Raw genomic sequence first — 23,254 nt, forward strand, 5'->3', positions numbered from 1 at the left:
TTTGGATGTGTGAGTGTCCATTCCAAGCTACAAGCAGGCTACACTATAGAGGTGAAACGCTTTCAGCCCTCCTTGTCACCGGATAGTTCTTGAATTTCACTAAGAACCACCGAACCACTCTACCTTTCAATTTCCTTTCTTTATGGGCCAATATCTGTTCCGGAACGAGTATCTCCTCGCTCTCTTCTACTTTAGGTTGCTCATCAGGCTCCCCATCAACTAGCACCTCACCCTTAAAGGGTTTCAAGAGACTCACATGAAAAGCATTGTGAATCTTCCAAGTGTTTGGCAACTTGAGTCTAAAGGATACATCACTTATCTTTTCTTGGATCTGGAAAGGGCCATAATACCTCATGCTAAGCTTTAAAAAAAGTCTCTACTTTCCCTTTCATTTCCTTAGGCGTGCCTTCTCAAAACGTAAGAGCACCCAATCATCTTCCTTCAACTTCAAGTCGCGTCTATGTCTATCTGCTGCCGTCTGGTGCCATGCTGGAGACTTCTCTAGAGCCTCGCAAACTTTGGCAAAAGCAATGTCCAAATCCCTCGTGTACTGATCGGCTTCAAAAATCTTGTCCTTCCCCGTGGAAGAGCGAACCGTGTTATTGTAGGCACATTCCACCAAAGGCAAATATTTTTTTCCGTTGAGCCTTCTGATCGGAGATGTAAGACTTCAATAAATCCAAAACCATTGAATTGGCTATCTCACATTGCCCATCTGTCTGCAGGTGGAATGATGATGAGAACTGCAACGGCGTGCCAATGTTCTCCCAAATTGCCCTCCAAAATAAACTCGTGAATTGGGGATCTCTTTCCGAGACTATGGTCTCAGGCATGCCATGTAACCGAAAAAATTGAGCAAATGAACAGTCTCGCTAGATGATCAGGCTTGACTGTTTTCTTTACTGGAATAAAGTGAGCTTGCTTGCTAAATCTGTCAATGACAGTCTAAATGCCATCGTGCCCACTTTGAATCTTGGGGAGATCAAAGATGAAATCCATAGCAATGCTTTCCCAAGGGCAAGTGGAAATGGGTAAAGGCTGTAGAAGTCCCTGTGTCTTATGCCTGTCAAACTTGACCTTTTGGCATTCTAAACAACTGCGACAAAGTCATCCACATCCTTTTTAAGCCTCGGCTAATAGAAGTAACGCTCCACACCCTTCAAGGTGGTATCTATGCCACGGTGGCCTGTAAAAGGTGGACAATGGCACTCTATCAAGACCTTTTCCCTCAAAGATTGCGTAACACACAACATCGTTTTCCGCATCAAATAGCCGTCACGTATGGAATAGCCTAAAACTGTCTCCCCATTCTGTATATGGGTAAAAGTGTCAGCAAAGTAAGGATCTAAGGCGTATTGGTCAACCGTATCCTCGAAGCTTCTGTGATGAATCGCGGAAATAGCCAGAACCAAGGGCTTCCAAGACAATGCGTCCGCCACTAACAAAATTTGTCCCTGAACATGGACAATCTGGAAGTGAAACTGTGAGAGGATGTTAACCCATCGCAGCTACTTTTCTGAAAGTTGCTTCTGTGACAAGTAGCAGCGTAAACTCTGATGATCCGTAAAGACTGTAAAGTAAGCTCCGAGTAAATAGTGTCGCCAGTGTGTAAGAGCATGGATCACTACCAATAGCTCTTTCTCGAATGGCCGAAGCCGATACAATAGAGACGGGCTCGCCCTTCAATTTTACATCAAGCACAATTTTCTTGCCCTTCTCATTCGTCAAAGTCGCTTTCTTAGCCCGATAATCAACCATAGCATTGTTCTTGTGGTACCAAGGGATTCCTAGGAGGACGTCACATCCTTCCAAAGGAATGACGTAAAAGTCCTCGTGCCCTAAATACCCTAACAATGCAAGCGAAGTTTGCCAATGATCGGTGTAATGGAAACATCCCGTCCGAGTGCCGCTAGAACTGCCTCCGACTATGGCCACATTCTGTCGGGCATAATTCCAAGTCGAGCCGCCAATTCGAGTGAAATGAAGTTTGCCTTGGCTCCTCCGTTAAAGAAGAAGAGGGCTTCCTGATCTCGTACTTTGCCCCATGCGCGGCAAAGTTCTGTGCTTTCGTCCATCTCATTCGGGTCGGTCCCCATACAATCTAGTACCAATCCTGCTTTCATCTTTCCTTTTCTGCCACGTTCTTCAACTGCTCTAGAGCTCTCTGGCCTATCTTTTGATTGTCCTCACTATGCCTTTTTGGGGCACCTTGCAGAGATGTGTCCTCGTTCTCCGCAATCAAAACACTTCCCCTCCTTGAGATAGTCTGTTCTTTGTTCCTTGGTCAATTGGGGTCGTGCATCCTTCTTTTTCTGAAACTTCCTTCTTCTTCTATTATCATTTGTTAAATTCTGTCCGATCCTTAATGTCGAAACTTGAGAAGTGGGGTTAGTCAGGTTACCCGAATGCATAACAAATCCCCGCTTAGCATGTCCCATCAATAATTGTATGGACTCGGACTTTTGCTCAAGGCAGTAATCTCGGATCTCTTTGGGAAGTCCACAGCAAAACCGCTCGATTTGCTGCTCAAAGATAACTTCTTAAAAGAAGATGCCGGTAGAAAAGCATCCCAAAACCTCTCACATTAAGCATCCCAAGTGTCAGCCTTGGTCATCCGAAGATGGTTCCAAGCGGTTTTCACATCTCGTTTGTACTTATGAGTCAACCAAGAGGAAATAAAGAGTCGTTTGAACTTTAACCACTTAATCGGGGCTTCTTTTCTTAAAAGAAGAGTGGACCACCACGTTCGTTCATTTCCTTTCAAGAATGATGCTGCCCTCTTGATTTTGGAGTGCTCTGAGTAGCGCCCTCCAGAGAATGCTATGTCAAACTGTTGAATAAAGGCTAAAGCCTTGGGAGCATCTCGAAATCCTGAAAAGGATTCAAACTTTACTAATTGTCCACCCTCCTTAAATTCCTTTACTTTTTGCCCTTGTCCTCGAGAAAATCATATTGGTTGGTTCTGTAAAAGTGTTTCTTCCTTGAATAGAACATGTGGTCATCGGAGTCTGAACTCTCAGAGGATGAATCCTCATCAAAACTATAGAAACATGTCGAGATCTGCAGTATGGTCTGCTCTTCTTTGCCTTCTTCTTGTTCTTTCCAAATCTCTGATTCTTTCTTCGTTTCTTGCCCTTTCTGTCCTCTTCGCTCGAATTGGAAAAGGAAGAGTTATCCGAACTGTCAAAAGAGGACGAACTAGACAGTCCTTCCAAGCATACATGCTTCTTCTGTTTTCTTGCACCTGCAAAAGAAGATTGACAGCCCACATAACCGGGGTAGTCAGTCCCCTTGTTGTCTTTCTTCAATTGTTTCTTCGCCCCCAAGAGTTGGTTGACTTGTCTTTCGACGACGTCATTGAGTTCTCTTCAGTAAACATCCTTGGGGTAGGAGGTTTCTTGAGGGCCAATTTTATAGGTGTGTCAATGGCTTTCTGCCAATGCGTATGCACTTCATCAATCGGGTGCCGGGTCAAAAATTTAGCATACTGTGGATCCTTTGCAAATTCGAGCATCTGCTTTGCGCACTCATCAACCTGCTGTTGACGTTGCATCTCCATTAGTTGATATTGCGTAGGCCGAGGTGGCCCATATTCGTGATCTAATCCATTCGTATTTCCCGTGCTACCTCCCGTTCCCGAGGTGGCAGAAGTCGTTTAATTCTTGTCAAAATCCATGTGTGTCGCGAGAAAAGAGATCGGATTTCCCGGTAGAAGAGAAATCGAATGCGCTCTGATACCACTGTAACAAACTTGGACACCCCAAGTCTGGAATCTAGCACGACACACGAAAGAGAATCACTTTAAAACACTTCACACTTAATTCACATATTAATTGAGTCGACAAGGCCCGGCGTAGATCCTCGCCTAGAGAGATTGGCCCCAAAGATTGCCGCCCCTTTCAGTATTTGTTTTTGTATTAATGCTTGAGCAAATTACAGTTGCCCGTGGGTCTCCTCTGCTCACCGGCTCATAGCACAAGTGAGCTAGAGAGAGCCCAGGGGACTTATTTAAAGGCCCTTGAAAAGCAGTACATGAAAAGCTTCCACATTCAAAAGCAATTTGGCTTCCAAAAGCTAGCGCCAAATCAGCCAGCATTATTTGCATTATTCCGTACGGTCTGCCATATCAGCACAGCAGCGCATTTTGCAAAAATCCGTACCCAGACACGTCAGCATTCCAACGCGATTTCCGACGTCGATACAGCCTGCCCACCAACCATTCTTTAAAATTAGTGTCCCTAGAGCCCTGTCGGCAAGTACCCTATAAGTTGGGACAACTTATGGACATGCCACAACGTCAGTTTGTGGCACATTCGCATCCGGCTAAAACAGCTTGGCTATACCGGGTATATCCACAATCAATGTATGCCTAGTCATGACAATTTGGAGTAAAAGCAAAAGTCTTTCGAAGAGAAGAAGGCTTTAATGGCTGAGAATAATGCTTATTTGTGAGCAACCTGGTCATTTTGTTGCAGATTGTCCACAAAGGAAGAGGCAAGCTTACTCAAAGGACAAAGAGGACAAGAAAGGAAAGATGCCCAAACCCACGGCCGGTAGTGCCAGATATGATGGGCGATAGGCCAAACTCTGATGCTAGCGAGTTATGAAGAAGGTTGGGTAAAGTCACGGGCTTATGTTCTTTGATCTAGGGATAGGCAAACTTTATCTCACCAGATTTGGTTATCAACTTGGCATCAAAGCCAAAGAGATGGGGTACACAACAAAGGCAGGTTTGGCATGTCGTCCCCATTCAAAGTGTGTTACTCCCATCATCCGAAAGCTGCGTCTCCATATTTAGTTGTAAGAGAATTTTACATCATGACACTAGAAGGATGCATTGCTTTGTTGGGATTTCCATGGATGTTCTATGTACATGGAGTGTTGGATGCATTCAACAAAAAGATCACCATACATCATAGGGACAAAACTCATACCTTGGATGTAAAGCTTATAGGAGAGTCTATCCCTATTGTATCAGCTTCGGCTATCACTTCTGTAATTAAAAATCATCTTTCTACGTACTTGATTTTTGCACGTGATATTTCACATAATTGTCAATCAAATTTGTATGTGTTAGATAAAGAAAGGTTAGCATTTTTGCGAGAGTAATTCATCACCGTCTCAGTTGCCGCCGGAGAGGCTTAAGGATCATACGATAGATTTGGTGTCAGGTTGTAGCCGACCAAATAGACCTCCCTATAGGGTTAGTGTGGCCCAATAGAAAGAGATTATGAGCCAAGTAGAGGAGCTGTTAGAAAAAGTGCAGATTCAACCTAGTTCTTCACCCTTTTACTCCCCAGTGCTTCTAGTGCAGAAGGAGGATGGCTCTTGGCGCATTGATTACCATGCGTTGAATAAGAATACCATCAGGAACAGGTTTCCTATTCTAAGGATTGATGATATTCTTGACTGTTTAGAGGGTGGGGCAATTTTCAGTAGGATAGAACTTAAGAGTCGATACCATCAGATTTGTATCACGCTAGAGGATGTGCACAAGACTGCGTTTAGAACGACATTTGGTCTATATGAGTTTCTAGTTATGCCATTTGGTCTTACAAATGCTCCTGCTACGTTCAATAGGATAATAGATCGGATCTTCCGCCCACATCAAATGTTTGTTTGCACATTCTTTAATGCCATGATAGTCTATTCGAAGAATGAAGAGGAGCATACGCGTCACTTGACCACTGTGTTCAAAGAGTTGCGCAATCACAGGTTGCTCATCAACCCCAAGAAAAGTGAATTCTTTTTAGAAGGGATCCAATTTTTAGGCCACATAGAGTCAAAGGATAGTGTCCGAATGGATCCTGCCAAGGTTGAAGCAATCAAGACATGGCCAGACTTGAAGATTGTGCATGATGTCAGTATCTTTTTGGAATTATGTTCTTACTATAGAAGGTTCATATGAAACTTTGCCGAGATTGCTTCACCCCTACATGCTTTGCAAAAGAAAGAGGTTACTTTCAAATGGACACAAAGAGAGATTTCAGCTTTTAATCTGTTGAAGGAAAAGATGACTTCAAACCAAGTACTTGTTTTACCAGATCTCAAGAAGTCATTTTTGGTCCAATGTGACGCCTGTGGCAATAGTATTGATGCAGTGTTAATGCAAGATGGTCGGGTAAGTAGCCTATGAAAGCATCTTGCAAGGGTCAAAAAAGACTATACAAGTCTATGAGAAAGAGCTACTGGCTGTGATTCATGCGCTTTCAAGTTGGAAACGCAACCTGTTAGGTGCAGATTTTGTTGTCCAAACACATCATCAGTCCTTGCGATACTTTTTTACACAGTCAAAGTTATCTGAAAAGCATATGTGATGGGCAAACATTCTCTCTATCTTCCACTTTCAGATTGTGCATGTGGAAGGCAAGAAAATTGTGGTGGTCGATGCATTGTCAAGCCAGAAATTTCAACTGTGTCAATTCTTATCATCATGAGCTTGATGACATGAAGGAACAATATACCAATATTGAAGATTTTGCAAGAAACTTTGAATAATTGCAAGATAGACAATGCCATGAGCACTATCTCCTCACTGATGGTTTTATGATGATGCATGGAAGACTATGCATCACTCAGCCATTGTGACATAAGGTTATGGTGGAAAGTCATGTCCCACCGTATGCAGGGCATCGTGGTCTAGATGCAACCATCAAAGCGGTTGAGACATTTTTTTATTTGGCATGCCTTGAGGAGAGATGTGAATGCCTTTGTGCGACCATGCGTAATTTGCCAAAAGGTCAAGTTTGACAAACATAAGGCACCAGGGTTGTTACAACCATTGCCTATTCTCGATAAGCCATGGGAAAGTATTGCTATGGATTTTATCTTTGATCTTCCGAGAACGGCGACGGGGAATGATGGTATATGGACCATTATTTGCTGGCTTATCAAACAAGCCCATTTTATCCCAATCAAAAAGAAGATAAAATCTAATCAAATGGCATGGTTGTTCACGTACAATGTGTTTAAATACCATGGTATGCCATAGTCTATTGTCAGTGATCGTGATCCTCGTATGACGAGCCTGTTTTGGAGAGGCTTGTTTGAAAACATGGGCACTACGCTCAAGTTTTCATCGTCATTTCATCCACAAACTAATGGACAGTCAGAAGAGGCTAATTCTATTGTCTTAGATTTGCTAAAATGTTGTGTGTCAGATAATAAGGGCAAGTGGGAACAATATTTACCCATGCTCGAGTATGCATACAACAATAAGGTGCATTCGTCAATAGGCAAGGCACCTTTTGAAATTGTTGAGGGTGGGTAGATTTTTGGCTTGACAAGAGGTTGGTTTGCGTGGTTTAGAGCTCCCTATTAGGGGAGACGAGCTGCTTGACATTGAGTTTGTTGACGACTCAGGCATGTAGTTGGAGGGCCATGAGGCCAATCTGCACAGGTGTGAGCAAGCCCTCGAGGTGTTTTGTTGTGCATCCACGGCACTGATCAACTGGAGGAAGACTGTGGCTTTCTGGGTTGTCAGTGCTCCTAGGCCTGATTGCTCGCCGGGAGAGGGCTTCAGATGGATCCCCCTAGGGACATTTGTACATTATCTGGGCTCTCATGTTGGCTTGGATTTGTCTCCAGAGCAACAGACTCATAGTTATGGTAACATTCATTGCAAACAATTGAGAGAGAGAGAGAGAGAGAGAGAGAGAGAGAGAGAGAGAGAGACGTACCCAAGACGTCAACAAGATAATACAAGAGAAACTTCTACTAATTGCTTGAGGAAATGAATTGCAAAGAGAGGCCTTATATAGGGGTTAAAAGGAACATCAATATAACATCAACAATGACCTAATCAACAAGGCTGGCGTTTTGGGCAAGCCCTCTAAATAAGGTATGGGCTTTGAGATACAAAGATTTATTGGAAAAAATCGAAGCATAGGCTTGAATAAGCTATGCTTACCCTGCAAATTAAAAGGAGCTAAAGTGCACACAGCATAAATAAGGTGCCCACTCTACATACATGTGTGATCCGCAGATCACCCCTGCTGCAGGCGACATATGACCCTCTCCACCATCAGTGCACTAAAGAAAGTCAATGCGGTAGGGTGTGGCTCTGGAGGCTCTGGTATCGGGGGCTGTCTAGGACTCCAGGTGCATGGTAAAGTCCCTCCACATAATCATGCCATCTGTGTGGTTCCTCAATGGGAGTGGGTGGGCAAGGTTTCGGAACTATGAACCATACTATGGCTGCATCTCCGTTGATGAGCAAATGATGGGAGGGGGCAAGAGCTGGTCACATTGGGTCCTAGAAAGGAAGAATAGAAGACCAGCATTGCCAGAAAGCTTGGCACTATACTCAATTTAACCATAAAACACTACAATAGTGAGAAGCGTAAGTTGTGCCATCTTCTTTAACCTTAGCATGGCACGAAAAGCACAACCTACCCAAGCACACATCTCTCAACTTTCAACACGAAAAAAATTTGTTCACTAAACAAACTTAATCCTTGCTTTGTATCTAGATACAGCAAGGCCTTTCTGGTCATCTCTCTCATGAAAATAAAATAATTACCACGCATTAGCTACGAAACAGCTAATAAATGAAATATACCTTAAAGCTCTTACAACTGGACATTTTTAAATCTCACCCGATTTACTGAAAGGATGAAGAAAAATAAAGGATCGACAAAAACTGCAAGAAGACAGGAGAGCAGAAAAAATTTATTCCACTGCTGAACTCTTTTCGTATGAGGGTTCATGACCCCAGGCATGTTAACCAGACCCCAACTGAGTGCATCAACAAAAAATTTCTTCAATCTGCCCGCAAAACCTGCACTGACCTGAAAAAAAATGAAGTCAAAGATAAAACAGCTTGAGCATAAGTCTTGCTTTGCAATGTGAAGAACTTAACTTCCACACAAATATTAATATTAAAAAGACACGACAAAGAAATGCAAAAAATTGACAAAATTCTTAAAAGGCACAAGATAATGCGCAATCTAGTGACCATCGCCAAAATGATTATCTGCAAAGAAAGGAGATAGACTTCAAAACCAACCACCATGCAAATAGAAACTTGGATAAGCACATAGTGTTACATCCCTAGTCATCAGGATAGGCGCCAGTTATGTCTAGACAGTATGAACCAGGCCCTTAGCTTGGGGTGGTTATGAAATCCTATTAATACAACGCTTGAGTGATCCTATTTGCAAGCTACCTTGAGTGGCCCCCACACTATAAACTATAGACCCTTGGCAGTGCCTGCCCAGACACAAAGACCCAAAACCAAGAAGTGGGCTGGTGGTATGGGACACCAATCCTTGAGTAGGGCACCAGCAGAGTAGCTGCTGCACATTCCCAGACGAGGGGGGTGAGCCAACCAGGCTCTATGGCTGGGACGTGAATCATATGTTCCCAGACTAGGGGTGTGAGCCAGCCAGGCTCTATGGCTGGAAGGTGAATCATATGTCTATATTTTATGTTGTTTTATGTGTGTGTGTGTCATGTGGCACATTATGTGTGTAGCATGAATCCCCGGGAAGCACTAGCATTGGTACCAGAGAAAGCTTTTGCTAGACAACCTTGTAGCTTCCCTCTAGAGCTAGTGATTTGGGTCATAGAGGAATTTTTCTGGCTGTTTGGAGGATTTGAAACCACTCAGTTTTTGAAAGCCATATGCTCGGTATAAAATCCCTATGGTCTGAAATTCTTTTGCAGATGAAGCAGTGCCACGTTGGGAAGATGATGACTATTTTTAAGCGGCTTGATATTCTAGTAGACACCACTATCTTCTACAATTAGCTTCACGCTGGGTTAATTGTAAAGGTGTGGTGGGCCAACTCGAAGAGTGGTTCAACCGATAAGAGGAGGAGATTGATGAGATCTCTATCATACGCACATCACCATTTTATGTCATTAGCTGTGCCTTTCTAGCATTGTGTAGAGGGCAGATCTCGTGGTTCTTAACCTCTAGAACATAGTCACACCTCATTCCATGTGACTATATAGTCACAAGGAATAGCCAGTTATGTCATTCCCCGTTCCCGTTCCCTGTTCTCATTTCCCGAAAATGGAACACAGAACGGGTACGGCAAACCCAAAAATAGCCATTCCTTTTGACTATGCTCTAGAAGGCTGAAAACAGAGAAAAAACAAGTGGCTTAGTACCTTGAACAATGTGCCAAATGGAAGGAACAAACCTTGCAAAGCACCATAAGGCTCGGCTAGGGCCGAAGAGGCTAGATCACCCGAAGATTAGTCTGCAACCTTCCTTAATCAAGAGCGGAACTCCTTGCATCGTCAAGACTCGTAGTGGTATGGAGACCTTCACCAATCAAGAAGGCGAGCAAGTTCCATCCACTCGATCCTTCCATGAGCCCCCCCAACCCCGCCCGCCCCCCACCCCTCCCTCTTTGCCACCAAATCCCATGGATGCTATGATGCACATGATGATGGAGATGATGATGCGGCAAGACAAAGCTTGACGACAAGAGCGTATGGAAGCGGAGGACGCACTTCGATATGAGCGTGCAGAAGCGACGGAGCGAGAGGAACGTCGATTGCGAGAGTGGTCTACTATTGATTGCACAAATCTCTACAATGCTTGGACCTGCCGACGATGTCGACGACGATGAGGGAGACAACAAGACGGGCTGAAAACTGCAATCGCTAAGGGCTGAAATCTGCAAAGCTTTATCTACTGAATTCTGATTCTATGTCGATGACGACGATGCAACGACGACGCGCTGAAAACGCAGATGCTGAAATCTGCGTCTTCCGGGCTGAATCTGCAAACTACACGGGATCTGACCGTGCGGCGAGGATCTGCTGCGGGATGGTGAGATCTGCGAGGTATGGAACTTCTACTGCGATGTCTGACTGCTGAAAACTGAAAACGCTGGTGCTACTATTGACTCCGTCGCGGAGGAATTGCAAAACGCTGGTTTTCCTGCTGCTCCAAAAACGCTAGGGCTGATTCTATCTTTCTGTGGAAAACTGCTAACGCTAGGGCTGATCTGCTGTGTTGCTGTGGGAATCTGCTATCTTGCTGTCGTCGGGGTTGATCTGCTATGCAAACGCCAAGGCGGGTCTTCAAGGCAAAAACGCTAGCCTCTTGCTGATCAAAAACGCTAGGTCTGCTGCTCGGGGGTCCTGCTGAGAAGTTACCTGTTGAACCGGAGTTCCTGCTGCCTCTTCTGCCATAAAGTGCTAGCACTAGGTTTACTTATATACTTGCTTTACTAATTTTCCCTACCCAGTTCCCAACAAAAGTCACTTAAAAATAATAAGTGAAAAATGTCAAAAATAGGGAAATAGGTCTATGCACTGTAAAAGTGCTCCTGATGGGTTCTGATGGAAATCTGATGGTCATGCTGTGTGCAACTAGAGGATATGCATCTACTCTAAGTATCTGGACATGCACGGTCTGCGAACAGACTCACAAAAGTGCCAAATCACTTCCTAATCTAACTGAACTAACTGAATTGAACCCATGTCATGACGTAGCTTGTCCACGTACACATAGGTTTAGATGTGCACGTGACATCCCCTCCTTTTCAAAGTGAGGTATTGGTACCGAACTGTATGGCGTCGAGGGAGATCGCCAACAGCGTCTGGAATCCTAGAAAGGACTCCTCGCTGGCCCACTTTGATGCGTGGGTCGTGCGATACTTGAACTTCCTAAAGGTCTGCAACGCTTGCTTCTTTGGGCCGCGCCGAAAGCGACAGAGTCATCTGTGGCTCCTTCAATGCTTCAACTTCGTCTATAGTCATGCGTCTACCTTCATCAAGATTCAAGAATCTCCGAGGATGAAAATTCGTGAAACCACTTCCAACACAAAAACATGAACATACCCATTCCATGTAAAGTGACTGGACAAATTCTTTTCTTCTTTAAAGACTGTGCACGCAATGTAGATGAACATAGTGACGGAGTGTCAAACCGTTCATCAAACACACACAAACAATGGGGTCGAGTCTTGACTTTCTGATCTAAATCAATCAACTGTGGCAAATCACAATGGAAATGCCTATGTTTGATGCTCAATCCTTCTTGTGCTCTTTCAGATACTGTGTCATGCCAAGGAAGAGACATGGAATGTGAATTCCTTGAATGCAAACATTTTAACTTTTCCTGAGTAATCCGCATACATCCGTGCTCATTCATGAGTGAATCGTGCTCATTGTGCAATATGGCATGCCTATGAAAAGGGATCACATAAGGACAGTGACTAAAATACAGGAAAGCATCACGAATGAAACACTCGAACAATTCCTACTGACTAATGATTCGAACACAGAATACTTCCTGTGGGGGTTCTCTGGACCTAAGCTCGAGAGTCAAGATCGGTTCTTTGTGAGGGATCGAAACTTCCTGAGGGGGTTCTTTGGACCTCGACTCGAGAGCCAAGATCGGTTCTTTGTGATTGATCGAAATTGCAATAAGGTTAGCTTCACTAGAAAAAGTATCAACTAAACCATCATCCTTGTGAACAATCACATCTTTGTCATGCAAATGATCCTGCTTGTGAGTAATCACATCTTGATCATGCAAATCATCATGCTTATCATTATCATGCAAATCATGTGTGTCATGCTTTGGAAAAGAAGAGATTGAGAGAGTCTCCTTCTCCTGATCCTTTGCAATCTGCGCCTGCATATTAGAAAAAATCCGCAACAACTCTTGCATTTGTTGGGCGCTCTGTGCTTCATACTCTAACCGTCTTTCTTTGCACTTGCGATCGAATTCGGCTAGGCTTCCTTTGGCTGCCAAGTGTGCGTGCCCATGCTCACGCTCTCAAACTGCCATTCTTTCTTTGGCCACTTCGCGCGCTTACTCACGCTCACGCTCCAAGTCGGCCTTTCTTTCTGCTTCTATTTTTGCTTTTCTTTCTGCGTGTTTACGATCCAATTCTTCCTTTCTTTGCTCCCATGCTGCTTGTCTTTCTTTGCGCTTGCGCTCCAAGGCAGCACGTTGCGCTTCTAGTTCTATCCTCCTGCCGATAAACATCTGCTCCAAAGCCTCCATAGGAGTTAGTGCAATCCTTGGCGTAGATGGGGAAGGGGGAGGGCCAGAAAAACCTCCTCGTGGGGAAAACTCTTCTTCGCCACTCCCATGCTCACCACCTCCATGCGAAGTATCCATTCCGCTTCGAGTGATGACAATTCACTGAAGTCGCGTGTTCTTTAGTTCACGAGAAACTTGGGTTCTTGGGGGTCTTGGATTCTTGTGGGTCTTGGGTTCTTGGGGTTCTTGAGGTTCTTGAAGTTCTTGAGGGTCTTGAGGTTCAATCTATGTTAGAGAAGGATCTTCTCTTCACCCGAGTTCTTCTCTTTTCCGGGGCGCACCCCTTGGCGGCCTTGCGCTCACACCAAGGTTGCTTTTTCCCACCTCACATCGATTGGCCGGCCACTAAGTGCACGGTCTGCTCTCAATGAGTGAAAAGAGAAACAAGGGGAGGCTGAACAAGCCCTTCTTTCTTGGGTTTCCTGTCACTCTTCAAAAACACGATTAGGAATCGACACGCCCAAGAGGACTTGGGTTATGTGCGACCACAACAAGCAAAAAAAATCCTTTGGTTCTTTCCTTGAGTGATACAGAACACTGCCAAAGCTCTGATACCAATGTAAGGTGCAGCGGAAGTGAATGTTGAACTTTGCTCAAGATGAGTGCTCCGAACTGTGCTCAAGGGTTCCTTTTACTTACGGAAGGGAGAGACTTCCGTTCCTTTAGTGAAAGAGTGCAATGGACACAAACAAAGTGGATAAACACTGTGAATGAAGGTGCTAAGACTGAGAGATAGAGAGAGAAGCATACGACACCAAAATGTTGTTAAACCCTCCTCTGAAGGCCCCACTCTATGGCGAGAGTGGTCTACTATTGATTGCACAAATCTCTACAATGCTTGGACTTGCCGACGATGTCGACGATGATGAGGACAACGACGAGATGTGCTGAAAACTGAAATCGCTAAGGGCTGAAATCTGCAAATCTTTATTTGCTGAATTCTGACTCTATGTTGGTGATGACGGCGATGACAACGTTGCAACAACGACGCACTGAAAACGTAGATGCTGAAATCTGCGTTTTCCGAGCTGAATCTGCAAACTACACGGGATCTGATCGTGCGGTGAGGATCTGTTGCGGGATGGTGAGATCTGCGAGGTTTGGGACTTCTACTACGATGTCTGACTGCAACTGAAAAACGCTGGTGCAATTGTTGACTCCGTCATGGAGGAACTGCAAAACGCTGGTTTGCCTGCTGCTCCAAAAAACGCTAGGGCTGATTCTGTCTTTCTATGGAAAACTGCTAACGCTAGGGCTGATCTGCTGTGTTGCTGTGGGAATCTGCTATCTTGCTGTCGCCGGGGCTGATCAGCAATGCAAACGCCAAGGCGGGTCTTCAAGGCAAAAACACTAGCCTCTTGCTGATGCAAAACGCTAGGTCTGCTGGGGGGTCCTGCTGAGAAGTTGCCTGTTGAACCGGAGTTCCTGCTGCCTCTTCCGCCAGAAAGTGCTAGCGCTAGATTTACTTATATACTTGCTTTGCTAATTTGCCCTACCCAGTTCCCAACAAAAGTCACTTAAAAATAATAAGTGAAAAATGTCAAAAATAGGAAAAATAGGTCTATGCACTGTAAAAATGCTCCTGATGGGTTCTGATGGAAATCTGATGGTCATGCTGTGTGCAACCAGAGGATATGCATCTACTCAAAGTGTCTGGACATGCACGGTCTGTGAACAGACTCACAAAAGTGCCAGATCACTTTCTAATCTAACTGAACTCATTGAACTGAACCCATGTCATGAAGTAGCTTGTCCACGTACACATGTCACATAGGGTTAGATGTACACGTGACAAAGATGGATGCTATTGTCATTTATTCTTGGTTGCATCAATTTACATCCTATTTTGCGGTTGTTAAAAAGTCTTACAATAACAAAGTTATCTTGGTTTCCATGCATCTATGAGTGATGCCATCACCTGGAAGGATGAGTGGATGGAGGCGGAGGAAGCCCAAAAGGCAGCCCATTCTGAGTCTCTCCTCGTTCCCCCTCTCGAGCTTAGTTGGAAGGAGTTCCGAGGAGGATCTAAAGACTCACTTCTTTCCTCAACAGTACCTGAAGCGATTGAAGGAGGATTTTCGGGCTTTGTCTCAATAAGGTAAACCTATGATGTCGTATACTAACCGTGTGTCTCAGTTAGGTGGACAATTGCGAAAATCGGATGAGGAAAGGTTGGAGGCCTTTCTGTAACAGGCATGGACACTTCAAGCAAGAAATCAATAGCAACACACAAACAGAAACTTCGAAATCATTGAGCTTTACTAGAGAGAGAGAGAGAGAGTCGACACGGCCCGGCGTAGTTCCGTGCCAGAGGTATTGGCCCCAAAGTCTGGCGCCCCTTTCAGTATTTCTTTATCATTAACCATTCCAAAGTACAACTCCCAAGGGACCTCTGCTCTCAGACTCTGTGTCCAAATGCTCTGCAAAGTGAGGTCCCAAGGGTTCTTTTGTTCTTACAAGGGATGCCTCAAAAGCAGAGCCCCAAAAGCAATCAGTTCAAAAGCATATTGGACCAAATATCTAGCGCCAAAAGCTGGCAACGCAGATCGCGGAAATCCGTATAGGTGCCACATCAGCAATCAGCGCAATTTGCGAGCTGTCCGTACAGCGCTGCCACGTCAACATCCTTACGCAATTAAAAGTTTCTTTTGTCCCTTGGATAGGGTACCATAAGTTGGTACAACTTATAGGCTTTAAAAAACTTTATTTTAGGCCCCTCGAAAAGGTAAGTTTGTAAAACATGATCTGCATCTTTCTCTAGGGGTTGGACCTCCCTCTATCCAGAGTGCATCCAGTCGCCCATGCCACGTCATCACTTTGTGACATACCCCCCTCTTGAAAGAAATGTAATCACCCTCGATTACGCCTGCAAAATCAGACACAAGCCACAAACTAGTTTAGTAGACACTGACTCTAAGTATTGACGCACTAGATGACACAAATCCAGCACTTGCACAAAGACGACAGTCATCCACATCACATTCAAATCAAATCACATAAAGTCCATCAAGATCTCGGACCGTGATCTATCGACAACGTGTTTAGTAATCGCATCTAGATCTATACCCGATCTCACTGATGTCGGATTGACTAATTCTTATTGCTATCATGTCCATCTCATATGGAATCTCTGCTACAGTCATTCCGTCTTTCAAACATGCACTCAGACACAACTCACATGAGAGAGCACAAGTAAATCAGATTCACGTCAGGAATTCCCAACTCGAAGTACTTCTTTCATAAAGTCATCCAGGAGAATACTGTCAGCCCATCAGTATCCCTGAAATCCAAAGGAAAATCAGTGACTTTATTCCATCTCGGTAACCTGTGACAAAGGAGCAGAGTAACTCCCCTCTTGTGCAATCCCGTTTGCACCAGATTCAACCCTGTTGATCTCCGGGATCTCTCTGAATAGTCAAAGATAGACCGAAAGCCTCAAGCTAAAGTTCCAAATCTGAGGAGTATCTCCTAGGTCCTCCTCCATCCACTTCGCATCCAATGCCGGATAGTTCTTGACTAAGAACCGTTGTTCACTTTACCTTTCTCTTTCCTTTCCTCGTGAGCCAGTATCTGTTCTGAAACGAGAATCTCCTCGCTCTCTTCTACTTCAGGTTGCTCCTCAGGCTTCCGGTCGACTGGCACCTCACTCTTGAAAGGTTTCAATGACTCACATGAGAAGCATTGTGAATCTTCCAAGTATCTGGCAACTTCAGTCAGAAGGATACATCATTGACCTTCTCTTGAATCTGGAAAGGGTCAGAGTACTGCATTCTAAGCTCTGGAAAAAGCCGCTCCTTTCCCTTTCGTTTCCTTAGGCGTGCCTTCTCAAACAGTAAGAGCACCCAATCATCTTCCTTCAGCTGCAAGTCACGTCGATTCTTGTCGGCTGCCTTCTTATGTCGTGCTTGAGACTTCTCAAGAGCCTCATGCACCTTGGCAAAAGCAGTATCCAGATCTAGATCATATTGATCTACTTCAAAAAAAATATTATCCTGGGTCTGAGGAATTCTCTGATCTACGAGCTGATTCCCTTTTTCCTTTCTTTTCTTGTGCCCTGGGACCTGTGGGTAGCTTCGCTAGCTTCTCCTATCCATTGGCACGTCAATCTCAATTATCGGAACCCTGAGACGCACTATAATCTCATCCCCTTTCTCCAGAATCCTCTGATGAACTTGCATCTAGTTCCCTTAGTTTGCCGGAACCTTCAGATGTGCTACCATCTGATTCTCCAGAATCCTGTGATGAGCTGTCATCCGGTTCCCCTGATTCATCCTTTTCACTGGCAGACTCTTGCCCTGTCGAGGTAGATACTATCCTGTCTGTAGGGTAATTCAATGAGCCGACATGCATTCCATATCGTTCCTTAGCATGTCCCATAAGTCTCTGAATGGAGTCAGACACCTGGTCTAGACAATAGTCTCAAATCTCTTTTGGCAAACCACAACAAAACCGCTCAATCTGGTCTCTTTGGCAAATAAGTATCCGAAAACCTTTGATAGTAGTCATCCAATGTATCTATCTTAGTCATTCTCAATCACCTCAAATGGTGTCTTCCCCGTCTAAATGACCAGTGGTGTTTTAGGCAAAATCCACCAAGGACAAATACTTTTCCCATTCAGTCTTCTGATCCAAAATATAAGACTTCAACATATCCAAAACCACTCAATTAGCTATCTCAAATTGCCCATCTGTCTGCGGGTGGAATGAGGACGAGAAATGCAACCATGTACATGTCAATGTTCTCCCAGATTTCCCTCCAAAACAAACTAGTAAATCGGGCATCTTTGTCCGAAACAATGGGCTCGGCATGCCATGTAATCGGAAAATCTGTGAGACAAACAGTTTCGCCAACTGGTCGGGCTTAATTGTATTCTTTACCGGAATGAGGTGGGCCTGTTTACTGAAATCTGTAGATGACTGTCCAAATGCCATCCTGTCCACTTTGAGTGTTGGGAAGATCAAAAATCAAATCCATGGCAATGCTTTCCCAGGGATGGAAGGGTATGGGTAAAGACTGTAGAAATCTTGGTGCCTTATGCCTCTCAAACTTGACCTTTTGGAATACCAAGCAACTGCGAACAAACTCGTCCACATCCTTTTTGAGCCTTAGCCAGTAAAAGTAACGCTGAAAACCCTTCAAGGTGGTATCTATGCCGCGGTGACCTGAAAAAAAAAGTGGACAATGGCACTCTGTCAAAACCTTTTCCCTCAAAGGTTGTGTAACACACAACATCGTTTTCCGTATCAAATAGTCGTCCCGTATGGAATAGCCTACAAATGTCTCTCCATTCTGTATCCCGTGAAAGATATCTGCAAAATCAAGATCTGTGGGGTACTGATCTACCATATCCTCGAAGCTTCGATGATGTATCGCGGAAAAAGCCAGAACCAAGGGCTTGCTAAACAACGCAGCTGCCAGTAAATTCTTTTGTCCCTGAACATGGACTATCTGGAAATGAAACTGTGACAGGATGTTAGCCCACCTCATCTGCTTTTCCAAAAGTTGCTTCTGCGACAAGTAGTGTAAACTCCAATGGTCTGTGAAGACAGTAAAGTCGGCTCCGAGTAGAAAATGTCGCCACTGAGTAATAGCATGGATTACTGCCAACAACTTTTTCTCGTAAATCTGTGCAACCAATTCAAGACGTGAAAACATCCTGCTCTCGTAAGCAATGATATGGCCTTCTTGCATCAAGACTGCTCCCAGACTGCGATCACAAGCATCACAATAAACTTCAAATGGCTTTTGCAAGTCCAACAAGGCCAGTCCTGTTGTCAACTTTTCCTTGAGAGTGTGAAAGGTTGCAATCGTTGTCAGTCCCCAAGTAAAGAAGCTCCTTTCTGAGTAAGCATATACAAAGCTATCTCTGCAAATTTTCGAATGAACCACCGATAATATGAGCACAAGCCCAGAAAACTTTGAACTTCATGAACATTCTTCAAATCAGGCCAATCACGAATGGTCTCCATTTTGGTCGGGTCCATCTTTACACCTTCCACTGAGACGATGTGTCCCAAAAAGTGTATCTCTCACAAGAAGAACGCGCTCTTTTTCGCATTTATAACCAATTTATGCTTTCGCAGTGCCTGAAAAACTTGTAATAGGACATGTATGTGTTCTGTCTCACTCTTGGAGAAGACGATGATGTCGTCAAAGAAAGTGCCCACCAATGATCCCTACTCTCTGAAAATTATATCCATCATACGATTGAATGTCGCTGGAGCATTCGTAAGGCCACATGGAATCACCAAATATTCGTACAAACCAAAAGTTGTCCTAAAAGCTGTCTTGTAGACGTCTCCAGGAGAAATTTGGATTTGATGATAACCACTCTTCAGATAAAGCACGTAGAACCGTGAAGTCTATCGAGCATATAATCGATCCTCATGATGGGGAATCTATTCTGATTCATTATTTCTTCATTTTGGACTTGGTTAACTCGGTAAGGTGGCAGGTTCGGTGGTCTAATGTCGCGAGGCTGTGCCAACCACTAACCTTAGTTGTTGCTTTCTTTCTCTTGATTTTTCTTTAATTTTTGGGACCCTCTTTTTGAAGTCACAAATGACCGGAAATTGTGTGGCTAGTGTGAAATGGCCGATGGCCAAGAGTTTCACCCGGAGTCGGGCAGGGCAAGTCGCCATGAGATGGTCGAGCCAATCGTCGGCACTAAAATCCGAACAGTAAAAGGGTGTCTAGGCTCAATTCAAAGTCATTTAGGCCCCTCGCTCATAGTTACCAGGAACGGGAAATCGGAACGGGGAATGGAGAACGGCAACGTGCATGAAATGCCATTCCCTGTATTGGATACTCACGTTTGAAACACAGAACAGGGATCCGGAACGGGAAATTGGGATGGGAACGGGGAACGAGGACGTAGTGGCCATTCCCTGTTACTACGGGGCCTCGCTACACTTTATAAGTCGGTGGGTACTACGAGTTAACTCAAAAGAGACAAACTAGACACTTGGCAGCTCCAGGAGATTTTGCCAGTTATGCATCAAGAGGGGTCGTCCAAGCTGAGAGAGGAGGCTGATTTCTGTTCGTTAAGTGACTACAGTGTGTGTGAGAGTAGTAGGTGCAGGTGATCACAGCTTTAATGGAAAGCTTGCCTTCTCCCTTGTCTCATGTAGCGCGACGATTTGCTCTCGAGCATCTCTCTCTCCCTTTTGCACATATGGTAATGCCTCACTAGTTGGGCTTCTCAGTTGACCATGTACAGTTCTGGGGGTTTTATGCGCGTTTGCCAAGGCAAGAGCCTTTTGAACAGGTACCGGATTAGCTAATTGCTAATCCCCCACAAGTACTCGCAGTTCCATCGCAAAGGATTGCGAAATCGGAGAGTTTTCTCATGTGAAAACTCATCTGACTCAAAGGGGAACTGTGCAATTGCGTGCCGGAGCACCTAAGACACACGTAGAGGTGTTCGCTCCACCCAAAACGATCCAAAACGGAAAATTACAACGTGCTGTATTTTTCTGCAGGTTTACGATTCGTAAGTAAACTCCAAGACATCGCTAGGGGAGCCTCGCGAAAGCCTTGGGATGCTTAAACAGCGCTTTGGGCACCTCACAGTGACAAAACAGGGAATTACAGCACGCTAAAATTGGCATGCAGCTCAATGGAAAGCTTCCAAATTGCAAGGGAAAGTGTCCTTGATGTGTACTTTTGACCTACAAAGGTTTTAGCGCCATTATGCTGGCGGAATTGGGACAAAAACCTGCAATTACAGCCATGGACAAGTTTGCACAGCTTGGCGAAAGTTGGTGAAGGTGTTAGGATCGTCTCTTTGCAATAAGAATAAAGAAATACCGAAAGGGGCGCCAATCTTTGGGGCCTACAGGGTGTCGCTGTCTGCTTGGTAGCACTCTAGCTGACAGGCCGTCGTTTGTTTGAAGTGTTAATTCTAGTCACATGTTTCTTCGTAAAGTTCCTCTATGTCATAGAGTTCAAGTAAAGTTTTTCAAGTAGAGAATCAAGTGAAAGCTAAAGTCTACCGCCCTACGGCCTGGTTTCATGGTTCCGTCGTCGAGACAGAATCACTTTTTCCTTAAAGAGTGAGCCTTGGTTGGTTTGCGACAAAGATACAAAGCACGGGAACTTGGAATCACACTATGGCTGACAGGACAAACGACGCCAGGGAAGACGGTTCCTCTTCACAAGATTTGGCATGCAACAAGGGTTTCAGTGCAACCACGGCCAGTTTGGGGTGCCACAGGGAAATTTTGGCATGGCTGGTTTTCCGACCACTAGGCACATATGGCACCAGTGACGCAAAATGTCAATGGCCAAGGGGCGCCGATGATCCCTATTACAGTGCCCATGTTGCAGACAATTCCCTATGACAATTTAGAAGCGCTGAAAAAGCCAAAAGCCTACAAAGAAGGTGGTGCAATTGTCAAGTTTGAAACTTTTAGCGGCTTTGAGGATAAGGCGAAGGCTCTTACTTTCCTCCAGCACTTTGATGCAGCTTATGCAAGGGGGAATTTTACAAAGGCCTCCAAGGTTAAGAAAGCTGCCACTTTCTTGAAAGGCGATGCGAATACATGGTGGACGACTCTGTTGATGCAAGGACAGGCACCCGCAACATGTTTGCATTTGCGTGGCTATCAAATAAATTTGAAGCCGATGTCATGATGGATTGGCACCAACTCACTGCGGCTACTTGCAAGAGCCTGCAGAAGTACAATCGAAGGTTTTGTGAAGTGTTGCTCTCGGTAACCTCCTACGGGTTTGTGCCTCTGACAGAGCATATTGAGAAGTATTGGTGTGGGCTGCCTAAAGGGCTTCGAGATTACTATACAAAGAACAGAGTGGCTACCCTCACTCAACTTATGGAAGTTGCCAACACTGGTCTTGCCTTGCTGAAGGGAGAGGACAGTGGCTTTCAGAGCAACCTGAAAGGGGGTCACGAAAAAAAAAAATCGAGCAAAGAAGCCCGTTGTGAAAGTGACTCTTGAAGCATCCCAAGGGTCAGAAAAGGCAAACAAAGGCAAGAAATCAGCCGAAATGTCTGGAGCGCAAGCTAAGAAACAGAAAAGGAAACCTTTTGTGCGCAAGTCGTTTGAGGAAAAGAAAGTTTTACCGGCCGACAACAAATGTTTTAATGCGAGCAGTTTGGTCACTTTGCTACAAATTTTCCACCAAGAAGAAGACCAGCTGATTCGCATGACAAAGAGGACACAAAGGACAAGAAGCCCAAACCTACATTTGGTCTAGTGCTAGATAGGCCAAGTTCAGATGCCAGTGAGTTATGCAGAACGTGGGGTAAAGTTAGAGACCAGACAGTACTTATCTTCTTTGATCGAGGTTCTAAAGCAAACTTTATCACGAGAATTGGCCATCAAGTTGGGCATTAAAGTTGAAGAGATGGGGTACACAGCAGAGGCAGGGTTGGAATGTCCTCGCCATTCCGAGTGTGTTATGCCTATCATTGGAAAGCTGCGTCTGCATATTCAGTCATATGTGGACACAGAGGAATTTTACATCATGCCATTGGAAGGGTATGATGCATTGTTGGGAACCCGTGGATGTTCCATATACATGGAGTGTTGGATGTCTTCAACAAAAACATCACCCTTCAGCATAGTGGCAAAACTCACATCCTTGATGTAAAGCTTAAAGGGAGATTGTCCCTATTGTATCTCGTTCAACTATCACTGTTGTCATTAAGAATCGTCTTTCTGCGTACTTGATTTTTTGCACGTGATGTTTTAGATAATTGTCAGTCAAATTTATCTGTGTTAGATATAGAAAGGTCAGCATTTTTGCAAGAGTTTAACGACTGTTTTTCTGACTCATTACCATCTCCGTTGCCGCAAGACAGGCCTAAGGATCATGCGATAGATTTGGTGCTAGGTTGTAGCCCACCAAATAAGCCTCCCTACAAGGTTAGTGCGGCTCAGCAGAAAGAGATTATGAGCCAAGTAGAGGAGCTGCTAGAAAAAGGGCTGATTCAACCTAGTTCTTCACCCTTTTGCTCCCCAATGCTTCTAGTACAGAAGAAGGATGGCTCTTGGCGTATGTGTATTGATTACCGTGCGTTGAATAAGAATACCATCAAGAACAAGTTTCAAGGATTGATGATATTCTTGACCGACTGGATAGTAGAGGGTGCTGCAATTTTCAGTAGGATAGACCTAAGAGTGGGTACCATCAGATTCATATCAGGCCAGAGGACGTGCACAAGACTGCGTTTAGAATGACATTTGGTTTGTATGAGTTCTTAGTGATGCCGTTCG

At 44.6% G+C, this 23,254-nt stretch overlaps 1 protein-coding gene across 1 annotated transcript in view; it reads right to left on the bottom strand.

Moving 5' to 3' along the window:
* Positions 1-23,254, bottom strand: part of LOC147461523 (putative cyclic nucleotide-gated ion channel 20, chloroplastic) — a 192,183-nt gene that overhangs the window by 104,283 nt on the left and 64,646 nt on the right. Inside the window, exon 2 of the mRNA XM_086509051.1 lies at positions 8,598-8,789. Within this exon, the coding sequence (XP_086365177.1) occupies positions 8,598-8,789 (192 nt within the window). The remainder of the gene's footprint in view (positions 1-8,597; positions 8,790-23,254) is intronic.

The sequence above is a fragment of the Adiantum capillus-veneris genome, chromosome 3 (genome assembly GCF_014529385.1).
Source record: "Adiantum capillus-veneris isolate H3 chromosome 3, ASM1452938v2, whole genome shotgun sequence".
NCBI classification, from domain to species: Eukaryota; Viridiplantae; Streptophyta; class Polypodiopsida; order Polypodiales; family Pteridaceae; genus Adiantum; species Adiantum capillus-veneris.